Below are 26,184 nucleotides of genomic sequence, written 5' to 3'. Positions count from 1 at the left end.
TAAATACACTTTTTGTTTAGACTGGAATGCAAATTTTATACAGCACATACAACTCTTAAATCCTGTCCAAACAAATTCAGGAACAAAGCAGATTTTAAGAGTACATACCTAGAACTGTAGATTTTGTTTACTTCCAAAACTTGTGCAAAATATTTGGAAATTAATTTAAACATAGGAAGTATTAGCTCAGAAAGACTCACCAGAAAAAAGCAAAGCACATTCTTAGTCATAACTACATTTTATCAGTTGTTCATCTTGCAAGAACAAGGCTCCTTCACTCTTGGAACATAGTGGTTAAAGCATTAACTTCATGAAGCTAAAATCAGATCAAATGTTATATGTTTAGCAAAAAAGAGTAAACTCTACTAGTTCTGACAAGCAACTGGTGGTTGCTATGGTTTTGGAAACCTTCCAAAGTTTGTAACTTGAATAGCTAGTTGTGTTTAGGAAGAATTAGGGTAGGGAGTTTTTGATATGCAGTGACATTTAGGAGCAAGCAAAGGGCACTAGATTTTAGAAACATGTGCAAATTTGTTCAGAGGCCATTTATATTCAAAGCTGTCTAAAATCCCAGGCCGCTATGCTCAAGAGAAACAGTTAATGTTCCTTTATGTTCACATCTCATGGTGAAGTAAGCAGGTATTTGCTGGAGGTGAGTGCTGATCAGACAAGCTATTGCTAGATTTGCAGAATGACTGGACAGCAGCAACGCTTCCAGTGTTGTACAGAGTGAGCAAGATTAGTGAGCACACTAAAAAACACACTGATGGTGGCTTAAAACTAGTGTTCCCCAGTCTCTCTAATATAATGCATCACCTAGGAAGATTGCACAGAAATAACTAGCTTTCACTTTGAATAGTGATAGCTTTTGTTCTACAGATCAGTGAAGCTTTTCACTCATGCTTTTGTATTTTAAAGAACATTAAAGTTTTTACACATTTCTTCAAGTTACAGAACTGTTAAACAAACAGGCAATCAGTGTTTCAACACTAAGAAACTGGATTATCCTCTGCAAAATAAATTCAGGCATTTTTCTGCTTTCTGCCTAGTCAGTGAAACTGTTCTCCCACTAATCTCTGCTTCTGGGTATCAGATTACATACGTATAGCTATGCCTAAAGATGGAAAGGAAGGTTGGATCTACAGCCTCTCTTAAAAAAAGGGTGCTTTACATAGCCAGCACACCTGTAACACTGTGGTCCAGGACCTCATTCATTTACTTTTTTTTTATAAAAAACTACAATAGCGTCACTGAAGTCATCCAAGTGACTTTTTAATGGTTTTCAGTAGTTTACAGAACTACACAACTGGTTTTCACTAGTATACAGAAGACACCTCCAACAAAGCTAAACCACAGGGAAGTCTGGTATTTCTCTGATATGTCTGATACTTCTCAATCTGAAAAGTGTAGGAATGCAGCAGAACCAGAGTGAAATCAAGATCTGGTATTCACCAATATTTGGTTAATCGCAATTTTAGAAATGTACTTCTAGAACTGATACTTCTCCATTTAAAACTCTCCTGTCATATACCAAATAATTCAGTGAGCTCTTAATCTTTAATTTGGAAAGTTTAAGGGAAGTTTGCTTCAGACTTCACTAAAACCCAGGTGTTCTGGATCTTCCCAATACAACTATACTATGAGGTACAAAGTAAACAGTGTAGTCCATGTATAAATATTTAATGAGATGCTTGCATCTGGAGCAAAATGGAGCTAACTTAGTGTTCCCTATTTATAACGTAAGTAGATTAGTTGCATGACACAGTGTTAGTACAAACTTTCCTTGACTATAAACATTTGCTGATGTATTTCACGAATAACGTAATATATAGGACCAGATGAAGGCTGTACTCTGAAGAGTACATGTGGATAAGGTCCAATTTTGCAACCTCCTCTCACCTGACAGTGCCTTTTCCTGAAGGCTCTTTAGACAAGTTTCCTGTGCAACATGCTCCTTTCTATTGCCAAAGAAGAAAATGACCCCAGTTAAAAACCAATGGCAGACACTAAAAGAAGATGCTGTAGTGCCTCATGTATCCCCACAGAAAACAGATGCCACCACACTCACGATACCCTGCTTGCCGAAGGACTGGCTCGCCAGCCACTTCAAACAAGGACCTGCAAGTCACGTTACTTAAAACTAAACAACTTCAAACATGTTCGTCAACTGCCTGAAGAAAAGTTTATTCTGAAGACCTAATTCTGCAATGTCCTGATTGCCCTCAGCTTTTGTTCATGCTTCTGTGTCTTCAGTGAGGCTGTCAATGGTGTTGCTGGATTTGGGTCTGACAATGACAACTAATGCTGAAGGTGACACACGCAGTGGCAGGAAAAGCAGGCCATTTTAGCCTCCTTCTCTCTGTATTTATGTTGCAAGCTTGAGTGTCTCCTGACAGCTCTTATTGTTTAGAATGCTGAGAACTCACATGCCTAGAGACTCTCATTTCAGTACCTGAGTTAAGAGTGCAAGATAATTTAGTACCAGCAGTGCTGGAAAGCTTCCCCTGTGCAACCTGGTTGTTGTCAGCTATCAGGGAGGACTCAACGCTATCTAGCTGAACCGGTTCCTCTCTTTTCACGAGGGGTGACCATAGAGTGTATTGTCCTCAATGCTACAGGGAAGGAAATAAAAAGAAAAGGACCCATGGTAACAGGGAAAGTGACAGCAGAAGCACACACTGAATTGGCAGGGACATTCAACTGGGAGATCCCATCAGAGGGCAAGAAGTGATGAGTCCTTCCCACCCTGTGAAGACTACTGGCACAACAGGCATCCTTGGTCACTGTTCTGTCAGAAGAAATGAAACAGCTATGCTCCTCACAACAGGTCAGCAGAAGACCAAGGATATTAAGACATCCAAATCCCATTTCTATTGGGAACAAAGAACTCAATTCTATTCAACTGTAGAACCCTTCTTAGAGGGTTCTGAAAAATCTCAGTCTAAAGTCACAACAAGTATTTGCAAAAGACAATTCAGATGGGACCAAGAGCAGCCAAAAATTTAGAGGTATTAAAAATGTACTATTTCCTCCCAGAAGGAATTTCTCATTCCTGTGTTACTCTCCTTCAGGAAGATACCACTGAAAGGTGAGTGGCAAAACATTTCCTTTCCCATATCTTGTATTAATTCTCTTCATCTTCTATAAAATCAGACCATTTCTGTGTGGCCTTGTGATTTAACACAGGTTGAAAAGACAGTAATTCTGTCAGAGCTTTTCCACATTCAAATTTTCATATGCCAGAAACAGTAATATAGTAAAACCATATTCACCGCAGTGCTCCTTAACTAATCAAACACTGAAAACAGGCAGCTTCTTTACAGGGGATATTTCTATTGCTGATCTCTTGAGGTGATGGAAAAGCAGCTGGGAATCCCATGGAAGCCTAAAAGCTTCATAACTCTCCTGTTCACAGTTTACTTTACATCTATTCTCAGACCAACATCTCCAAACATAAGTATGTGAGAAATTATTTAAACTCTTTGTTGTGAATCAACTTACATTTAATATCCCAGAGGATCATTTTAAGAAGTAACAAGTAGGACAGGCAGAAAGTAAATTATTTACACTGTCACGTATCTTGAACAGGATTAGTCAGACTCCTGGGGATGGTAATTTGCCCTTCAAAAAGCCAGTTTTTCACTCTGTGTGCCCATGATGCAACTTAGTTTCTAAAGTGAGGCAGAAACATAAATTATAGACTTATCAGGAATGGCAGCTGCCTTTTTATTAACAGAATTTCCATCCTCACACAGTACCAGGCTCTTCTTTGAGCTAAACTCCATCCCCATGCTCTGCCATTCTGAGTGGTAAACATATAAGATAGATCAACAGTGTTTGGAATGTAGACCTGACGCCAAGTTGAAGCTTGCACTTAGCTGGCATCCAAGCAGGCAGATGCACGTGTGTGCCTAGCTGTAGGATTTACATAATCTGGGGTATACTGCAAAGGAAAATACCACACTCATTCCCATGCAGCTTGTAAGTGATGGGTCCAAGTTCCTAGCCTGAACCATAAAACTCAACATGCCTTGCAGTTACGTAGTGTAACTGGTGTGGGAAGTAGAAGCAGATGCGGGCCCTCTCTAAAAGACATGACTTGCATGAAATGAGCACTGACAGGACTTGGGAGCTACCTGTACTCATGATGACCTTATCCCAGGTGTGCCAAGTCACACACCTGTACTCATGATGACCTTATCCCAGGTGTGCCAAGTCACACACCACTGCCTCAGGTCTACACTCCCGAGGACAATCCACACAGCCCTAGGATAAACAACTGAGACCAGCAATAAATGGAAATGACAACAGTCATCGAAACATGAAACAACTTTTCCAAGATAACTTTTGCCAGGTCCTCTAAGAATCTTATGGCCATAGTCTGAAGAACTGAAAGCAACCCCTCTTAACATAGCTGGCTACCAAGATAATAACTGCAGTTGTACTATTAACAACGTGGGAACTGGTCACTGTGTTCTTTTCAGCACCCTCATAATTATCGAACAGGGAACTAGGATACTTGTTTGTGTTTGCATACTTACTAGGCAGAAGCCAGTTGTACCATATGCTTTCTAATATATAATAAAAGAAGTGATTAAAAAAAAATCCTACAAACAGGGCTTTAGGCTTCAAGTCAAATATTTTTAATCTATGGGTTGCTTATGAGTGAAGCCTAAAAGTACAAAGAGGAAATGTGAACCAAATGCTGAGCTTGTTAGTAAAGCATAAGTGAAAAAAAATTAATTATGTACATGCCAGATGGTTCTTATCAGAGGTAAATCAGTATTCCTCAATAATCTTTATTTTTGTTTGTCAGTTATTTGTTTCTATGTCCAGTTAAAACAGAGGAAATTTAATTAAGTGCAGGATTATTTAACAAGGATGTTATTTTTTTAAATGAAACACACTCCCACTTCAATTTCCCTTGTGCCAAGAGATGCATTTACTGAAAATGTGTAAGATGGAGGAAAAAGAAAAAATTAAAGATTCTGTGTAAACTGCATTTTCCTCTGCAGGTCTTTAAACGTTGAAACATCATTGAAACAGATACAAGCACCACAATTGCTCAGAAGTCATTAAGACATTTTACAAAATAACAATAAAAATCCCAAACCCATTTTGCAAGGGCAAGGACACCACTTGTAAATGTTTCTCCTGATGTGGCACTGCAAGTCACAGCCTGGGAACATGGCAGAATTGTGCTGCTCAAAGAGGAGGTCTGGAAAGGATCACGTATCTGGAGATTTCAAAGAAACTTCTTGCACAAGATGGAAGGACCATTCAGGCTTTACCACCCTTGAGGGACACATAGCTTGCTTTTTTTCTCCAGGGCAAACTACACCATGATACAGCAAAAGAGGGGAAAAAAAATATGTTCCTTCCTTTTCCCTGCTCATTCCTGTTTGTCTCTCTGTTGAAGAGAAAATCTTCACCTTTCTGAGGTAACTAAACTGATCAAAAGTCCAACATCAGGAACTTGTGTGTGTTTCTAGTAGCCAGTGCTCAGAGCTATTCCTGAAACCTCCTGCAAGGGTAATGCCCTGCACTGGAACTCAGTGAAGGAAGTATGATGGCCACTGTTCTGAAATGCCACATCTACCCAGCATGGTCACAATTAAGTATCATTTACAAAATAAATTAAGTCTTCAATTTTCAAAGGAGTTCGGGTTTACAGAAATGCACTTCCTTCAGCTATAACATGCTGCCAACACTATATGTAACATTCACAGAACTTATTTTAAACAAGTGTGAATTAAAATACATTGGGAGGTATTTCTCTTGGAACCGTTTCCCTTACACAAAATTCACATAAAATGGCCCACATAAATGGATGTTTGAGCAGTCAGTCTTAGAAGCCTGAAAGCAATTTGCTTTAAAGGTTTGAAGACTAAAAGCCTGGCTTCCTTACAGTTGAGAAATCCCTCAATATCACCAATAGAACTCAGCTTTCCTCTTCAGTATAGACTGAAGAGTTCGTAATACCGGTAAAAAGAAAAGCATGCAACAGAGCAAAGGCACTGCTTAAAGCAGATACTGTCTTATAAAATTAAATAAATCTAAAGATATCTAAATGTGGTACACCTGATACATGCTCGTACAAGAAAAAAAATAAACGCAGAATACAACAGCTACATTAACACGGAGAAGGAAAGCCTGACTGCTTTCTGTCAGCCAGTGCGCAAAATAAAGCCACTGTAAGCAGAACTACTGATTCACTCAAATGTTCTCAGGAGTTAATGCACATTCCGGCTGATAAAAAAGAAGGGAATGGTTAGAATAGATTAGTTCAGGTTTTAGTCTTGATGTTAGAAAAACAAGTGAAGTTTAATTACTTCACTGCTCTGGAAAAAGTCTGGAGATAACACTTATGTCATTTATTGTTTCAAGAGAAAACATTAAATCTTAGGAAAATTTCCTTTAATGTCCCAGGAACACTGATCCAAACCTACAAGGAACTGCTGGGTGTCCTACTGCTAGTTTAGTAATGCTTTTGGATTTACAGCTCGAGTGCAGCTGGAGTTATACAGGGAATGACCACCTGCTGCTTTGATTTTGCATGCAGACTTTATTTATTTATTTTGAATTTGCTGTGAGACAGGCTGGGCTATATTTCCACTGCTAAGGATATTCCAAAGGTTTATATCCTCCAAAAACATTTTGTACTGTTTGGAAGATATGCCTCGATTAAAATGAGACAAGAACAACATCTTCTGCTATCTTCTCTTTCACATGTCTGTCAGTTTGAAGACAAAATATATTATAGGAGAATTAAGTATTTTCAGAGGTCTCTTAATAAGGAGTAGAGAGTGCTAACTTTTTAGTGGTTTATTTCAAAAGATTTTCTATCGTCACCTACTTTTATGAAAATATAGTTAAGTAACTAACAGATTTCTTAACTGGAACTTGAGAAAACATATAGCTAAAGTAATTCTCACAGAGTGAAAGCACTTCGGAGCACCATCTCCTACTCATGTTTGTAACTGCCTTGCACCACAGGACTTCCCCCATCTCAGCTGGGATCCTCAGTCATTAGTCATCATAATAAAAGAAATGCCACAACAGCATCATGTAGGTATTCAGAACAGCAAATACAGTCAGTAAGTATCAAGGGAAAATCAAGCTTCACAAAGAAGAAACAAGACTTGTTTAAAAATTTGCTAGAAAATACCCATTACCTATATTTCTCATAGAAAAATATCCTGATTTACATTCCAGCTGTTCACAAAGCGTGATTCATGATGACAGGTAAACTGTCCTCAGTAAATTTGTGGAACTACATTAAACAGTGTTTGCAATGAAAAGATTACTGATAAGCACACAGTGTGATTCACAGGGAGGGCTGAGGGTAAGCACTACTGCACCACTCCAAATAATTGGGAGCTAGAATGCTGTACATACATCTCCCAGGAAGTATCTGTCAGAGTATACACGCTGTAACTTCTGCACTTGTGAGAGTGATGTCATTGTTCATCAATCCAAATCAGCCATCACTATATTTAAGGGTTTGAGTTACAAATAATAAATTCATCATAAATAAAAGAATAACTTTACTGAACAAGATTATTTACGAATCCTGCAACTATAGGAGGGCGGAATGCTCAGCTCCACGACACTTCTTTGGTTCTATGACCTTCATTCATTATGTCTAACACACAGGTAAAGTCTGAAAATATGCTATATATAGTGACTTTGCCTTGCAGAGCATGGACTCCGCATGTATACTCCAAGACCTTACAGTTCTTTTACACCAAAATCTATTCCCTGCATGTAGCAGTTTGCAGTAGACATAGCTACGGTAAAAATATCCTGGCTGATGCATTTGTTACTTTTTTCCACATTTGGAAATTTTGATTGTGTTCGTGGAACCTGACAAGAAATGGAAATACCCAGACACACAAGCAGGCAGATGTTGCTGGTCTGGCAATAGAGATGTGAGCAGAACAAATGTGGTTTTGAAGCAGATTTGCCACCATGCTAATACATACCCCAGCTTCAGGAGCAGATAGGACACAGCTCAACTAAACAGCTGAACAAGTTCTGCTATACTGTTCCAGCAGAATATTATGGATTTGAATACAAACCTAAGAAATCGATCTTAAAAGATAACAGCTTTATAGAACCTTGAAAGACAAAATTAAATGCAGAATTTCATCACCCTTAGTGCTAACATTTGGTACTAAAAGATTCTTCATTTACTGTACGCTGAGCATTCAGCACACGCTGAGTCATTTTATTAGGAAGCTTTCTTTGATCGTTTAAAAAAAAGTACAAGACGCTTTAAGAGACAACCAGAGATTTCTTTTTAATAGTCCTTCAAAGTTATGCATCATTTGTACTGTATTCATTATGGATTAAAACCAGACATTTTTAAATTACTTTGACTTTTTGTTTATTAGTTTTGGCAACACTCTGCTGTTTTTTAAAAAAGACCCCCAAAAATCTTTCAAAAATCACCCATTATTAATAAGGACATTTGTATCTAGGCTACTCTTCAGACTACTAAAATGTTCCTTTTTCCAAAACAATGAGATACCTGGATGAGATACCTGGTACAACTCAGGTATCCCTTTTTTGTTCCAGTTCGCACCTTCCCCCTAAGTTTTCTATGTTGGCAATTCCACACGAGGTCAAATAGTATTAAATATGTCACCAATAAAATCAGCTCAATGTTAGATAGTTGTGAAAATATGCTTGTTCTAACAGATTTATGACTTATTGGGGAGCAACAGCTAAAATGTCCCTAATCAACAGCTTAAAAGGAGGAGACTGGCAAATACCTGAGCTTTTCCTTCTATTTTTGCAGAAGTAGGTCGAGGAAGAAGTTGATACTCTTCTTTCTTTGTATTGTTTTACTGTCATCTCTCTTTTTCCACACTTAAGAAACTTGAAAGTCTTTCATATAGGATCTTTTAGAAACTGCCATTTTCCTCAGCCACACTGCACTCTCATTCCTACATGCAAGCTCTGAATTCACCATCCCTGCCCCCTGCTCCCTCATGCTTCTTAAGGACTATATGCTCCATCACTTCACAGCTATTTTTATACAATTTATGCTTATATCCAGATTCTCAGCCAGATCATCTTGTATCCTGGATGCTATTCATTCATCTCTTACTCCCACAATGTTCTGTTATTTGGATGCTCCTTTATTTGTCCAAAATAAAGCCACCATTCCCTATTCTTTCTGGTCAGATCTCCTATGTCAGATGTTTATTGTGACAACAACCCCTGGTTTTCCTGTCTTTCATTTTCTTCACCATCAAGTGTTTAGAAAGTCAGCCCTGACATTTTCCTGGACACCAGCAAACATACACGTTCTTCATTCTCAAGAAGACAGCTTCTCCCTGTTCTCCTTGCCTATCGTTCATGAACAAGTTATAGCCTAATTGTACCAATCTTGCATTTATTCTAACAAACCTTTATAATGCTGATGAAGCTTAGTAACAGACTAAAATTTTCAGTTCTTTTTTATTTCCCCAAATTACTGACTTTTTTTCACTCCTGAGATAATCAGCAAACTGTTCCCTCTCATTTTTCCATGACCCTAGAGTAATTCCCACCTACCCACACACAAATTAGCCCATTGAGGAAATCATCTTTTGTTTTAAACTTAACAGACTCTGTCATACAGAGGGATCAGGTAACATACTTCAGAATTTTCCAGATGATTCTAAGCAATAAAAACTAATTTCAAAATAAACTTTTCTGCACCAATAATGCATACATGGCATTGTGAGTGAGACTCTCTTGTTTTTTAATTCTTGTATTACCTTTTCCAAACTCAGAGAATGCCTGGTTATCTCTGCTAACGGCACAGGAGGTGTTATATACCAGAGCCAAAAAGAAGCATTAACCTACCAGATACTTCACAGGTCCTACTCTTTTTTCCTGTAGATGTATGGATCCTTTTCTCTTCTGAAGCAGGGAAACTATCTCTAAACAGCTTTTCAACCTCACTCAGCATGGAAAGCTGAGAAATGTCAGGATGCTCCCCTATCTTCTGAAATCTATGATTTCCTATCAGGAAAAGCTGCAATTCACACCAAAAATACTGCACATTTTTCCCAGAACACAGGAATTGACAGCTAGCCTGGGAGACCCATGCACTCACCTTTATTTCCAACTATTTGGCACTATACAGCCTCTTTTACCACTACAAACACAGTTTTGCCTGGTTAACCATCTTCATTGTGTGCTCTATCTGGCTGCAGGCTCCATGCCTGGCATACTTCCTGCCTATCTGTTGCCCAATTAAGTTTGCTTCGTAGTAATCCCTGCTGTCGGCTGTTTTCCTGGGTCATGAATTGGCTCCTAACCTGACTGTCAGCCAAATCTTAGAACTGGGCCTTGCTCATAGATTTGGTTCTGTGATCCTTTTGTTTCCAAGAGGCTGACTTACTCAAGAGATGACACTGAAAATCTCTGTCACACCTTTCAATTCCTGCCAATGGAAACTCTTTTAAAAAACTCTTGTTTCTCCAAAGGGCACCTCTTCTTACTCTAAGAAGTTTAAAAAAATAATTAGTAGCAGGAATATTCTTAAATAATCACACTTAATTAGAAGATGGGCAAGATTTGGGATGAGGTGAGAGGAGACAAGTATGAAGAAAATGAGGTATTAAAGAGAACTTGAACTGAAGAAAAAGGCTACTAAGACACAGTCTAGGTGGAAATTCCTTCATACAAATGATACAGAATGTGAGGAAGAAAATGACAATTGGGTAATTTCAAGGCAAGATAAAAGTTAGTCCCTTCTTGTCTGTTAACCACTTGGAGAGGGCCAGCAAGGTCTTGTGTCATTTCTCAGAATGAGTGCATTAATAATCTCTTTTCAACTGAGACATCATTGCAGAAACCACCCGACAAAACCCTACAGCTTTTGTTAAGCAAGAGCCCAACAAGACATATGTTCCAAAGACTTACATTAACATTTGCTTTTCCTGCCCTAGACAGGACACCAGAGAGTTTCTCTTCCTACAAGAATTGTTAGTTGTCTTTCTGACTGAAAGGTGAAGTGGCTGATAGAAAACAATTTAAAGAACATTTACAACTCTTCACCTACTGTGAATAAACAAATGAACAAGAGAAGACAAAGGGTTGATGTTAGTCCTGTTCTAAGAAGTCATATGGCAAGTAAAACATCACAGATTCATCAAACACTCTGTTCTATAGCCAAGACAGACCTAAAAATTTTTATAAAGAAAAAATTTGGATATGGGGATGTTTTTACTGTCCAGTATTTAGGAAGTGTGGGGGGGTTACTAGGAAACTGTTGTTGAAATCTCTGGTTTGTCCATATGGATCAAATCTGTAGCACAACTTGTCATTTTTGGTCTTGGAGTAAGTGCCACAGATACAAAGCTAGAACAGAAGGCCAGTTGTGGCAAGGCTCCAAAGAGGGAGGGAGAAGGCTAGTCTGGTTCTGTCTTCCCATCTGTCTACACACATAAAATTAAGTCAGTGGGAGTGATGCCACTGGCTTCAAGGGGAACAGTACTTTACTCACCCAGATTACCAATGGTAGCTGTGGCAGCTTGTAAAAATAAGAAATAAGAAATCATAAAGTATCTATTCCCAGGGCAACATGCCTGCACCCTCAGCTCACAATGCCAACAACAGAACAGAGAGAATGAATCATGGTTCGCTATGTCTTCAGGTGAAGAGGACATGTCACAGTACGCAACAGAGCAATCTGACTCTGCCACGAGCTGTAGTTATCTCAGCTAAATCCATGTGAGTAGCACCTCACTTTTGAGATGCTCAATTTGAGAAAACCAGAGACTTTTTTTCAGGCTACAAAGGAGAAGTAGAAAATACATTTACGTGGTATAGTGAGACAACAACTTCTCAAGCTAAGACAACTCACAGCATTGTGGGATGCAGCAAGGAGCTTTTTAAATGCTCTGTTTGCTCCCAAAACACTGGAAAACCTAAAATCCTGGGTTACAACTCACATGAAGCACAGTTACTTGAATAGTGACAGATACTTCTTTGCTGGGCTTTTCCAAGCCATCTGGAAGTACTCTATAGAGCACAGTTTGAGGACCCACGTTCTGGTTGATTGTAAAAGTAAACATGGGTCCCCACTGCAATTACAAAATACGCTGCCCTTGCAGGCAGATTTAGAAACAGTTTCAGGACACAGAGTCCCCTCAGCCACCCTGGTGATATAGCACAGCTACAGTTGCTGGCTAGGTTCCAAAGTTGGGGAAATCTTCTTTATGGGGTATGTTTCCTAGAATATATTTAGCCTCACTTAGTGCACAAGTCCTTTTGGCCAAACTGCAAAACAAATAACAGAAACATGATTTGCTACCAGAGGCTCCTTGGTTAGCCCGCTTAAATACAGTTGTTCACCATTACTAAATTCTATGACATCTGTAAGCAAGATAAGATGGGTGCCTGCCCCTCAAGAAGGCTTCACAAATGTACTCAAGATTACGAGAGATAATGTAAAACTGTACGTATGAACAAGTTTGGTCTTGATACCCATTGCATAAAGGATACTTTTAAATGCAATGAGATCTGTTTTATTTATGTTTAGTTAGTATATGGTGTGGTTCTCATTAGAGGGCTAGGCTCAGTGTATTTAGGTTGGGTCAGGAGGACATGTACAATAATTGCTTAATGCCGTGTTTGGCAAAGTTACTTAAAGAAATATAATCTTGGCAGTTGTTAGAAAAGCAGCTAGCACATAAGTTGTTTGACTTAACTATTACCTCATTTTCTCTCAAAATATTGCCAAAATTTCTTAATGACAGTGAACAGATGGTCAACATTTTTCAATGTTATAGATAATTCTCTTCCCAAATCAAATGGTGGCATTTTATGTTTAACCAGAAGGGGATTTGAACAAGAATTAAGACATCATTTACATCAATTCCATGACAAGAATTTCCTAAGGGTGAAAGTACTGCGACATTGTCAAAACTGCAACACATCAAAATAATTTAAAACACAATACAGTTCTTAGATTCACATTTGGAGGAGAAGGGTCTGGTCACTGGCTGATTGCTAGTGCTCAGAAGCGTTGGTTGACAGCAGCCTGCCTGCCTTCCTAAGCTGCTGTACATATTCAGTTACACTACAGTCAGTCCAACTTAGAGTTCAACCTAAGATATCACACAATCAGCTGGCATAGGAAGAAGGATGAGGAAAAGAGAAAAATTGGACAGGCTGATTAAGTCTCTTACATGAGGTAGACATATGCAAAATCCCAAGATCTTTCATCTTCAGGTATGACTAAAAGACACAAAGAGATGAAACACAGAAAAGCAGGTCGGGACAATAAGCAGTATTTACAGACATCAGTCAGAAGGGAGACTGTAGCTGCTTCTGCTGTAGCCAGAAGGAAATGACATGATTTGTTGATGCGTAGACAGAAAGGAAATGGAGTTAGAGATACTGTAGAGAATGTCAGAAATTGGTTATAACCTGGCAGGAATAGACAAGTCAAGGACAACATCTAAGCTGACTGACTGAAAACATGTTGATGTTGACAACAGCAAAGAGAACAGGAAGAAAAGGAGGACTTAGAAACAGGACATTGGCTTCTAGCACTGTTGAAAGGAAGGTGACAATGAGACATTTGTAAGGACATTTGTACAGGTCTAGTGGGAAGTACAGCTGGATGGCAGAGGGAGAGAAAAGGAAAACAACTCACTATAGTGAGTCAGTGAATGAATAAATAAAAGAACAGAAAAGAGGAATTGTGAAACCCAAAGGAGGGAAAAGTACTGAGGCCTAGCACGTCTACCAGACCTGACGTTTGGATACAAAATTTCAACAAAGTGTTTTCAGAGACCACAGTGCCGTAGTTGGACTGAAAGTTGCCTACAATGCAAGCGGAAAGGAAGAACCTACAAGAACAATTGGAGAAGCCTGGAGGTGAAATCAGAAATTATGGCAAAACATACATATAGTCCAGTCCAAACTTTTGGGTTCTTTCGCAACAGGAAAAAATAACTGGCTGTACTTATTCTGAGAGGAAGGATCCTGGAGAGAAATCTTTGGGTGTAGGTAACAATGAGAGAAAGCCAGGAAGCATGCTTCACAGATTGTTTTAAACCGGATGATGAAGAACCCATGCCAGAATTAGGCAACATTTTGTTCCCACCTGAATTATCTAAGCTCCTTTTCTGAGCTCACACTAACTAGAGAACTGATTCCATGTTCCTATATATGAATTTATTGGTATTGGCTACTGTGTACAGTCTTGCCTGACCAGGCTTAAACATATTACAAGAACCAGCAATTATGACCACGGTTAAATGGCCAACATTTCACAAGAACTACTATAATGCAATAATCCCTCCTCCTCTTGGATGTGAAAAGATCTTAATAAAAATAACTATATAATGATCCTGGTATTACCTCTGCCAGGCTGATTATCCACGGTTAGTACACTAAGACAACATTTAGAACTGGTCATATCTTGGCACTGTCAGTTTGAAGGAAATGTCAACGTCTTATAGGCTGGTTTGATTTTAATTGGTATGGCGGGCCAACCTGCAGGCCACGGATATCGAAATAGCATCACTATGTCTTACAGTGCTGGTTAAGCCAGGTAGTAGAAAGCCATAGAGAAACAGAGAGAAGTTTGAACCAACAGCTTAACAGAATTTTGTCTCCAGCAAATATGCTTGTGTAAAACACTTCTGCAAATAAAGAATTCATTTTGTTGAGTCGACACATCCAAAGAAATTGTGTTTCATCAGGAAACCCCTAAACTGTTCCAATTAGAGTGTTCAACCAGCCAAAGCAGAATTCAGCAAACATTATTAAAAAATACAAGTTGTAATTATTACAATTGCATAGCAAAGAAATGTCAACCAATCTTCAACTAATTATCACAAGAGAGGCACTTTGTACACCCAGTATTAAGTTGAGGGGATTAGTTCCAGACAAAAGTTAATCTAAGATCTCTTGCCAATGCGACATTAGTTTATGCTAGATAACAATTAGATTAAATCATCCAAAATTCTGACCTCAGGTTACGCTGTTTAGTGCATGGATGCTGGGGATCTGTCTGTCTTTTCTAGTTTGTTTGATCTGCAGTAATTCTATCAAAAACTCTTAGATTGCCTACAGATAATTTACACTACATTTACTATATTATTTTAACTTCAGAGAAAGCCTGTGGAATCTCATGTATTTCTGGGTACACTAGCCTTTAATTTAGATAGCAACTGCATTTTTGAGCAAAATCTCTCAGTCTCACTCAATCCCTCCTACTTATTGTGTTTTGTTTTAAATTGCAGTGTAGTCTTGCAGTACATAAATAGGATTTCTTCTGAGTGTAGCTAGGTCAGGAGGTGGGTTCCATGGCATACCTGATGCACGCCAGTGGTCCTTCACTTCATGGGACCAGACTCAATTTAGTGTAAAATGTCCACCATGTCCTCGGAACCAACTACCTCATTCTACAGATACACTCCTTTCCAGCCACGCCAGTTGCTAGAAATAGCCTCTGTGTGGCTTTTTTCCAAGACAGGAAAGAGGTTCTACAGTGTCATTAATAGTTTTCTAATTGATCATATCATATTTTAATGGGCTTTAAAGAACACATTATGTGTAAGAAATACATAGATTATTTGATGTGATCACATATCACAGGAAAAAATTAAACATAACTGGTAACATCAAGTTATCCTAATTTACAGCAATTCTAAACTGTAAAAGCTGCCTGGGACAGTCTCTGCTGAGTAATTTGTGCAGCCTTGGGAATAATTTCTAATTTTTTTTTCCCTTTAAATGCTTTTTTTGGTGGGGGAAGTGAGGACAGGACTTAGGCAGAATGAAAAAATGAAAGATTAGTATCAGCTGAAGAGCTCCAGTACATGTTGAGCAAAGTTTAAAACAAACCCTAATTCTGTTATAAATTCCAAGATAAGTGAACAGGCATCAGGAGAAGGTATACATGCAACAAGGACTGTGTCTGCTAGTTTATCTTTGTGACTGTTTGAAAGTAGATGACAGTGTATAAAAACAAAAAAGCCAATGCTATCATAAACAAATGCAAAATGAGCTGCAAAGATGAAATGGTGTGGGCCATCTACTATTCAGGGCTTCTTGAAACTCTGCAAGTAGGGAAATTGCGCTCCTGATTATTGCTGACTTATCTGCAGTGCATTTCTCAGCAAGACAGCCAGAAATACAGCATGAAACTTTCAAGGGGCATTATCCCTGCCCATTAACTGGATCAGTGAGAAGGGAGAGTGAAAAATAATTTCTTAAACACAGCAATTTCTTACAACAGCCCCAAAAATGCTCTAGTTGTAGATCACTCACCTGCACCGGAACTATACATATTAAAAATCCAGCCTTTCACTAAATTGCATCAGAATTTACATTAACTTCCTCACATTATAATTTAATACAGTTGTTTTTTCCATTTTCCCCCTTGTGCTTCACAATTTAATATAAAGCACTTTTTCTACCCATCAGTTGTTGTTTTGAAAGAGGACTGTGTCTAAGACTTGTATGCAGAAGTGGGTTCAAAAAGTGTCTGTATTCAGATTGTCTCCCTTCCCAAAAAGATTGCATGCATGCACCTGGGTACATTTGGGTGCCTTCGCTATCACAAGAGACTTCCTTTTAAAATTGCCTTGTTGTACCAGTATGATAGCTGGCCAGAAGAACAGGAGTAGGGACACAGAGATTTAGAAGTCTCATGCGTTCTCCTAGACTCCAGCTGTAAGAAGAGGGTCTCAGTCCCTGTGCTGGCGTTTTCTTTGCATGTTAAGTTAGATTTCATATGATGTTTAGGGGCACTGAACAATCATATCCAAAATTCCTAGATATATAACTGGCCAACATCAGTTGGTGGGCTTCTCCTGCTATTACATTTACTCTGTCATGACATGTAAGCTTAACTAGGTATCTCTTGTGCACTTCAGTAAGAGCCACAAACTCAGTTCAATCTTTTCATTTGACCTCTGAGAAAACCTCCAGAAAAGGTGCCTGCTGGGACCTTTCAGCGAAGGTAACACTTGTCCACTAAGAACTAGATTTCTGCCCAAATCACTGGACTGTTACCCGTGAATCTTTACAAGATAAGAACTGATAGAGGGGACAATGGCTGCAATGTGGCCCAGGAGTTTTGCCACTGAATTACTTTGAGCCAAGCTTTTCACTAACTTATCACTAGATACATGGACCAATTCTGAATCCCTGGCTAAGATGAAGGATACTTCCATAACAGATTTCTTCTTGTGCAGGCTTCACAGTAAACTGGATCACACCACTGAACAGCCTAAAACGGGTACCAGCTAGTGTTATGGATTTTCAAAGTTAATGCACACCATCGGGACAACTAACAGAAATTAAATTTTACTCTTGTAGGAGATGAGCCTTACTACTCTGTTAGAAGAACTCCCTAAAAGCAGCTAGTAGGCAAACACTATCCCAACCTATTCCACAAATACCTGACTCACTTTATAGAGATTAGTCTTCTAACAATCTCCAAGTAAGCTAAGGAGGTTATACTTGGGGGGTTTTTTGTGTCTTTTAGTCTCTTTTTTTTTAAATCTTCTTGCATATGCACTAATAGTCTACAGCAAAAATAAGAACATGGGGACATGGGGGTTCCACATGCCCACATCCCATTTCTAGAAATATCTTCCACTAATTAGGCAGTGGGTCTTCAGCACTTTTGACATTTGTATTGCCTAAATAAATTTTTTAATGTATCTGGTCAGAAACGAGTTCATCACAGCTTGATCTGATCAGAAGTACACCCAGGGAGGAGGACAATTAAGGACACTGCATATATTATTTTCATTGAGCTGTCAGCTTGTAATTTTTCTTGTAATTTTTAGCTATTTCTTTCTCTTAAAAAGAAAGCTTGGCTTTATTCCGATCTGGTTAATCGTGCAAAATTGACAGCTGAAACTTCTTAAAGCAAAATATGGATTCAGGGCATTGGCAAAGTCCCACCTCCTATTTGCCTGTTCTGAACTTAAAGGTTTTGCAGCAGTAGAGGAGAAGCTAGGCAGGCCAAGGAATTAGCCTCAGGCTGTACAGTCTCCTCCAAGAAACAAGCTGTGCTGTAGGATATATAATCACACCATTCCCTCTCCCAGTTCAGCCAGTCACCACCTCATCCTCTGGCATGGCAGGACTCCAGTAGCTGCCTGCAGATGTCCAAGAAGGTGTCAGCAGAGCTCAGTATGGCTTGATGGAAGTGGTGTTGTAAAAGGGAAAGATTACCACTTCTAGCAGACAGTTTACTCCCCAGACAGACCTCAGTAGGATGGAACATGTGTTTGAAGGACTGAGAATGCCTACTGACACAGGTCACATAAGAAACAAGCTAAAAGCCAAATGAGTTCTCAGGTCAACAATGAAAACAGCCTAAAATCTTTGTGACATCTTAACAAAAGAGATGCCAAGAGCTCAAACTGCAAGGTCAACAGTGTTGTGGCCAGTTCAAACAATCAAGTTGAACTGCAGGAATGTAAAGAGACAGATGAATGCTGCTCATTGCTATCAAAAGGTCAAAGCATTTACAGGATATTGTGTTCCAGAACCAAACTAGGTCTGTCACTTACTGTATCTAATCACAAGAGGTGTTGAGCAATTGGCTTTAGTTCATATTCTAGATTATGTTGAGAACTTCTCCGCAAAGTTCTCCTGCTTATCTGTTTAGACATGTTTTCACCCAGCCACATAATGATTTGAAAGAATTTATATTCTTCCAGAGCAAACACATCATCAGTTATCAATTAAGAATTCACATTCAAGTCTGTCTGCAATTAGGAAAACATTTAAGTTCATGCTGATAATAATTTCTAAATAGCAACATTTTCCTAAATTCAGTCCTCGAAAGTGATGCCTTGTATCCACCCATACTGTGGCACTGAAATACACAGGAAAAAAAATCAGGATTTCGAGTGTTTCAATAAGACTTAATTCCTTTTGTTTTCCCTCAGAGGATGACTTTTCAGTATGATTTCAGCAAAAATAACTGCTTTGTTAAACAAGAAAACTAGTATTATTTCCCTTCTCCTTAAGCCCTTCCAAGTTAATTCTTCAAGAACCCACAATGCATCTTTTTCCTCCTTTCTTCTGCATAAGCAAAATCAATAAGATTAATTTTGATACATGCTAAAACACTTTAGTGACCTTAAGAGAAAATATTAAGTAGATGGTGTCTGGGAAAAAATTACCATAGTAATGAAAGGAAGAGTGAAGTCAGCAGCTCGGCATTACCCTAAGATAGGAAGATAGCTGCATCAAGATAAAAGTTACAAACTTCTCATACAATCAAAAGAATTAAAGATTTTTACAGAAAACTTGCGTAAATATTTGGCTGCTTCAAATTCAGACTTCAGGGAGAGAGGCTTTAGCTAAACAAAAGACTTTCGCAAAGGGAAATGCTTAGATTCATTCAGAGTTATTGTTCCTTCACAAGCAAATAACAAAGTAAAACACACTTCCACAAACAAACAGAAGTTATTACAGTTAAGGACTGGGCAAAATCTGTACTGGAAGCCCACACTACTTTGATTTTCCTTTTTAATTGTTGTAATCTACTTAGAAACCATCTGGCTTCTTTGAACTAAGGCTCAGATCACTTAAAGAAATGAGATTCCACTGAAGACTCATTGCAAAGCTAGCAATTTGTAAACCTTTAGAACAGCTTTTCAAATCTTGGCCAGGGACATTTGAAATGCAGCTGGTCTTCATCATTCCTCTTGTTTCATGAGGTCATTAGATTGAGAATTACACATATTAACTTGGGTTTTGTTTATTTATTTATTGATTAAAAGATTGATAAGAGACACAAGGACTAATTATGCTAGTGAAAAGAAACTTACCCGTGCACCCTTCTCTGGAAAACAGTTGCATCCAGTGCTGCAATCTCGGCCCCCACATGGCCCACTGTAAGACTTCTTTCCACCCTATTAAAGAAAAAAGAAAGAAAAAAATTTAATTTCGTAACTACTTGTCAGCTGAAGATCTTTTTTAATTAAAACACTTTGTTTTATCACTTTTCACCTATGTTACATTTGCCATATGAATTTTCTGGAAAGTAAATGGCAAAATACTGTTACATTTTAATTTCTCCTTAATTGGGCCATCTTCAGAATCATCAAATGGAAAAAGTTGGATTATAAATCCTTTCAGGACAAGTGAATTTAGACAAATTGGTGCTATTCTACAAGGTGATGGAGTGCTTTTCTAAGGCTACCAAAACCCATAAAACTAGATGATGCTTTGAGATACTCAGTACACTATTAGACTAGGTTCACAATCAATAATTAGCACTTGTGCCTCAGCTGTCCTGGGGACCCAAGTATCTCTACATCAATAAGATCTACCAAGACAAATGCACCTTTGTGATCCTTGCACATTTATAAGAGCAAGAAGCTGTACTCCCTGAGCCACAAGAACAGAGGAACTCCTGGATGAAAGAAGGTGGCATTTTTAATTAAGAATAAATGTGCAGGGAAGACAGTAGGAAACCACCATGGATTTTGATTTAATCTGAAAATATATTTGGAATTTGCTGCATTAGCGTAGTTATTTCAAGGATAATTACAATATTTATGTAAATCTGAAGTCCCTATATCACGAACTTAATTCCCAGCTAACACAGATTGTGACAGTACATGGAAGTCAACTACGTGAGTTTAGAGAGCTTGACCCACTCCCTCCCACACTTAACAGGCTTGAAAATACTGGGCTGCTAACAGCCCTGCAACACTGCTGACAACACCATAACAGTCCTGGAAAACAGTTCAATTCTGCACTGTAATTTAGCCACTCACTAAGAACACCTCTCTGTAAGGAAACTGTCTTTCACTGTCAAGTGTGCTCAGGTACAGCTCCTACTTTTTGGAACACCAAATGGAATAAACATTTAAGCTCTTCACATCAAGGTGACCAAACTAAGTGCTGAAACAAGTTCAGACTGGAACTAAACATTTCCTTACCAAAAACATTCACAGGAAATATTTTTAAAGACTTTAAAATTTCCTGACATCTGTTGGTGAGGAACGTGAAAAATTAAAGGTAATTCATGCAAATTTTTCATGTACTTTTGAACTTCTTTGCACCAGCTTTCTCAAAGAAAGTAACTAGTCTGACATCACTCCGTAAGTCTTCTGCTAAAGGTAAACAAAAAACCTTCTCTACACCTTGATGTTCACACCGTTTTGCTAAATTAAACACCTCTGGTTTTAAGGCAGCACAGAATTAACAGATACTAACAAAAAGCCTTAAATCCAACTTTCTATACTTCCTAGCCTGAAGGGAACATTATCTCTTGCTGCAAAATAGTCATAACAACCTTCAAGCAATTCTAAGAGGCATCGAGTATAAAAAAAAAAACAAAAACAAAAACAAGCAAACAGTGCTTTTGCAGACTTCCTGGCAGTTTTGTTCAGATGAGACCCTACCAGATATGGGGCTTTTGGGCTACTCATTAACACCCTACAGTAGGATTTAACTCAATGCTTGAGCAGAACAGTAAACAAGTGATACATCTCAAGAGAGGCACCATAACAGGAAACAATGCAGGCAGTTCTGACCCTAGGCAGCGGGAAACAAAAGTAAACAATACAGTAAAGGTAAAACCAAAACAAAACACTGAAAAACTGTATCTAGAGGTTATATACTAGACTATAAGTGCATCTCCAAACTGCTCAGACAAGGAATGATCAGCATGAACTTGGGTCTGCAATGTACATTGGCAGATTATGCCTTCCCAGACATTATACAATAAAATCTTCAAAGATTTCGACTTCCAATTCATTTTCTCTCCAGGTTATTCTTTATTTCAACAGTTATTTCTATGAGCCCTTGGTTCCTATGGTTCTGTTAATTCTGCTTGCCTCCGAAGAGTGAGTAATGGCAAAGAAAATTTATTTCATCACAGCTCTGGATTCCTCTGAGGTCACTGACTTGCAACAGTTGCTGTCTCACAGCACTGAAACTCACCTTGCTAGTAATCCCCCATCTCTGGTGGCAATCAAGTCCTTCCCAGTGGCAGAGGACTGGACAAAAAGCAATGATTCTTTCCATCCCTGCCGCTCATACTCCTCCCCACAGCGCTGTGGTTAGCAAATCTGGTTCTAGTCAAAAATCCCACTGAAGTCAAAAGAAATTTTTCCATTGAATTTATTGGGAGCTGGATCAAACTCTCACTGAGGTTTATTAAAAACTGAAAAGATGTCCCTATTTTGTGTAAAATTGTGTTCACAGTGTATTTCTAGGTTCCTTTTCACAGTGTGAGGAGTCATTTTGCTCACTCGTGAATGAAAGTATTTGGAAAGGAAATAAACCAAAGCCAGTTGGCTCCAAACCAGGTGTTACATGTCCTAAGTATTTTATTTAGGGGAAGTAGCTGACATCAGACACTCCAAGGCTACTTAAATAGCAAACAGCCATGTGTATAATATTTATGAATACGAGTCTAAAGGCTGCATATAAGATTCCAGACCACAGTGTTCTCTTCTGAAAAGGTTTAACACATTTTTCCATTCAAATGTATGAATGCATAGGTCATTCGAATATTTATAGATTGTAATCTGAACATGTAAGCATGGGCCCTTCATACTTGTTCTGTGTGTGTATTCAGGGAAGAGATTTTTCCAATTGCTCTGAGATGTATTTCAGGTTGATGAATACAGCTCCTCAGAAACAATACGAATTAAAGACATAAGGGTACTAGCTATAGTGGTAAGTGCCACCACTATAGCAGAAAAGAATTAAACTATTATAATTTAATTGGCTAGAAGTGGACCAAGGTTTTCAAAACAAACATAAAACAGTAGCACTGTTAAAAAAAATACATTGGCTGAGATTTAAATACCTGTAATATAAACTGAGTAACATACATACTGATTTTAACTGAGCTATTTCAGGCTTACAGAACAATCACTAACATTTCAATTTAGGGAAAATCACTTTATTTAAAGAAGTATTGATAAGAGTGAGAAACTATTTTTAAAAGACATTCAAGAACAGGAGTCAGTGTAAGAACAATTTTCTTCTTCTGCTTCTGGTGTACCTCCATCAAGCATTAATGCACAGGTGATTTGTCCAGATGAAGTGTCATTCAAATCTTTCCATTGACTTCAGCTTGTTCTGGAGTGGAGCCAAGGAGAGTAAAACCTAACAGCTGTGATGGATGCCCTAAGAGGTGTCCCAGACTCACATTCCTTCCAGCTTCTCTAGAGCAACACACAGGACCACAGAATAGCTACAAATGATCCTGAAGGCCTTGCCTGCAAATCCAAATAAAATTGTACCCGCAGTACAGGCAGGAATAAACCAACACAGGACTTCAGCAGATTAGCAAGAAGCACAGGTCAGATCCATGAGCTGGTGCCCAATTTTGCCTCAAAACTTCCGCTCAGTATCAAAGGGTCTGCTGCAGTAGACTTGATGATGATGGTAAAACTGAAAGTGAGAGAATCTCAGACTTGCATAGAGAAATGTGACAGGGATAAAAATCTTTTCCCAAGACTTATTTCCAGTAACTTCCCAACACCAGTTCAGGACTGTTCCAGTCTAGAGTAAAATCCTAACAAGAAACCTCATAATCAAAAGCTGGAAATGAAGCACAATGAAAACTTCTGGAATCTTCAAATAAACATAAACAAATAAACAAATATTCATACAGTTCAGGATCCTATTATCTGCTGGTGACTAATAAGGAAATTATATTTACAGTATCAGACATTCAGACACCCTTGTAAAATTTCACAGCGAAAAAATAGTGAAACATAATATCTCTGTTTACTTCATGAGCTGTGTAATGCTGCTGTGCTAACCTTACTCTTTTTAGCCTTCATGGCTTTTAGGAATTAAACTCATTATGACATTTTCTTTGTCTGTTATTCTTTTAGTTGTTGTATTGCAGAATTTAGAGCCCAATTCTGAAAATACTTATCCATGTGCTCAAATCCTCCCCCTGAAATCAGCAGATTCTACTTTGTTATGCATGTGATAATACAGTTGCCTTACTAACATGAAAGAACTTCTTCAAAGCTAAAAATCCTTGAAAAAAACTATCAATCAGGAATCAAAGCAATCTCTGCACTCAGAAATAGCACTGTGACCCATCAAATATAGCATAACATGATGCAGCAAATAGATTCAGTAATTCTTCCTAACATGAGGTGTCACAGAGCAGAAATAAACTGACAGTCTTGCCAGTTAGACAGTATGAAAACAGTTGCTGGGATTTGTTTGGCAGTGAAATATTGAACAGGTGACAGTAAAATTAATCATGTCAGCAAAACATCAGATAAAATTAAAATACAAACACATTCTCCCACAAAGAATATCAAGTGTCTGAACTTATTTCAACTGTTTTCTTACTGAGGTTCCCCAAACCTTCACTTGCCTTGTCTGTTCAGGCTTTTTTAATAGTATTTAGAGTTAGGTCAAGCCTAGGAACTAATAATAGGATTTTTGTTATGAACTGGGGAGCGGGTAATCAATGGGAGGCAGCAGATAAAGAGGAAGTCCTGAGTAACTACCAAACAGAAGGATGATACAAGCCTCTGAGCAAACTGCCTCACCTGATAAGTCTCAAGAACTCATCTTTTTCAGGCCACATGATCATACTGCCTCACAGCTGTACACCCATCCAAGAGAAAAAGTGACTACAGAGATATTAACATGGTACAAGCATGAGTAGATTTTTTGCTGGAATAAGGTGCACAGGTTTTGTCACTTTGTTAAAGATGAACTCTGCACAGGCACAGATCTTGAAAATCCCTCTGATGATAAATGTGTGATTTGAGAGCCTTCCTGCTACAGACCACGATTTATTTGGATCAGCAAAATGAAGGCTTGGAGCCAGTACAATGGCCATCTATACATTCATTGGAAAGCTAAATGTCAGAGAAGTGAACAAACTTTATCTAAGCAATATTCTGGATACCTCCCTGGCTGCTTAGGAGCATTTTACAGCTCTGTCAGTAACCAAGAAGGTATGTCAACAGGAAGATGCCTTTGTGGTAAGAGTATTATAAACAAGCACTATGGGTGACTGTCAGGGACAGAACACTGGGTTGTCTTATACTAACTAGTTAGAGGAAAGGACAATGTTGGTACAAGAGCAAGTATGTATAAGCTTCCACAGATATATGCAGTATAAATTAAGTTGTTAAGCAGAGGGCAACATCCTTCCAGTTTCAAAGGCAAGAGACCAGTTCCAGCCATTAACACCAGTGTCTAGAAAGCAAAGAAGAAAAACCTAACCTCATAAAATAAAAATTGGTGGAAGCTGTCCTCAAGGTCTCCACTTGATACAAATTTATGCTATCTGGTATAAAATTGTGACAAGCCTGGAAAAGCACTTTTAATTTATTTTAGCAAGATTACAGTGTAAAAAACACACATTCAAAAGTAATGATCTGTAGAGTTTAAACAAAAACGCATAAGCCACATGTAAAGCCAGACTTTAAACCCTTCTCTCACCCTGAGAACCCCCTTATTCTTCTTACACTTCCACTGAAATTATTGGCCTCCCAAACACTACAGCAGCAGGAGTGTCACATACTGGTTATTCGATGTTAACAGATTCGAAACTGCCTCTGAACAGCTCCATCCTCTGATAATTTTTAGTTTGTTGATAGGACTACACAAAGCTGTAGATACTTTTTTCTGAATAGTTTATCAGTTGATGAGCACTTAGTTAAAACCAGACAGTTTATTTGCAGCTTACATGAGCAAGGACACAACACAAAGCCACAAGCTTATCTTCTACTTCACAAAAGGTCTTTCAAATGGAGCTATTAAATGTGAATTTGTAGCTAAGATACTAATTCATTTTAGGGTTCACTGACTTCTTCAGTTAATCAATGTCCTCAAATATTTTAATTCATTTCATAGAGCTGGCAAACATATTAAGTTACTAATAGAAACCAACCCTCCTCCATTCAAATGACACATGAGGTTACAAAACTTGGAGGAAATCCTGGCCTAAAGAAACCAGTGGCAAATTCCAACTGAAGCAAATTCTATCCCATATCCACTCCCTGCTTTCATTCCTGCCAGTAAGACAGGAGTGCTCTTGCACTGAAATATAGATTTAAACCGAAATAAAATAAATGTTAAAGGTAAATTCTTCCATTTTATACACAAAGTAAAAATTAACTGAAGTCTTTTAAACTATAGAAGGGTTGCCTGACACTCAGTTTTTGAGGAAACATGCATTTCTTA

At 38.4% G+C, this 26,184-nt stretch overlaps 1 protein-coding gene across 2 annotated transcripts in view; it reads right to left on the bottom strand.

Moving 5' to 3' along the window:
* The window catches only part of COL4A6 (collagen type IV alpha 6 chain), a 137,076-nt gene that overhangs the window by 68,756 nt on the left and 42,136 nt on the right, over positions 1-26,184 (bottom strand). For both annotated transcript variants that reach the window (XM_032995950.2, XM_032995952.2), the window contains exon 3: positions 19,821-19,904. In XM_032995950.2, the coding sequence (XP_032851841.1) occupies positions 19,821-19,904 (84 nt within the window). The remainder of the gene's footprint in view (positions 1-19,820; positions 19,905-26,184) is intronic.

The sequence above is a fragment of the Tyto alba genome, unplaced genomic scaffold, assembly GCF_018691265.1.
Source record: "Tyto alba isolate M040663 unplaced genomic scaffold, T.alba_DEE_v4.0 Super-Scaffold_5, whole genome shotgun sequence".
Taxonomy (NCBI): Eukaryota; Metazoa; Chordata; class Aves; order Strigiformes; family Tytonidae; genus Tyto; species Tyto alba.
Note: the sequence above shows the minus strand (reverse complement) of the source record. Positions and strands in the feature narration are given on the sequence as shown.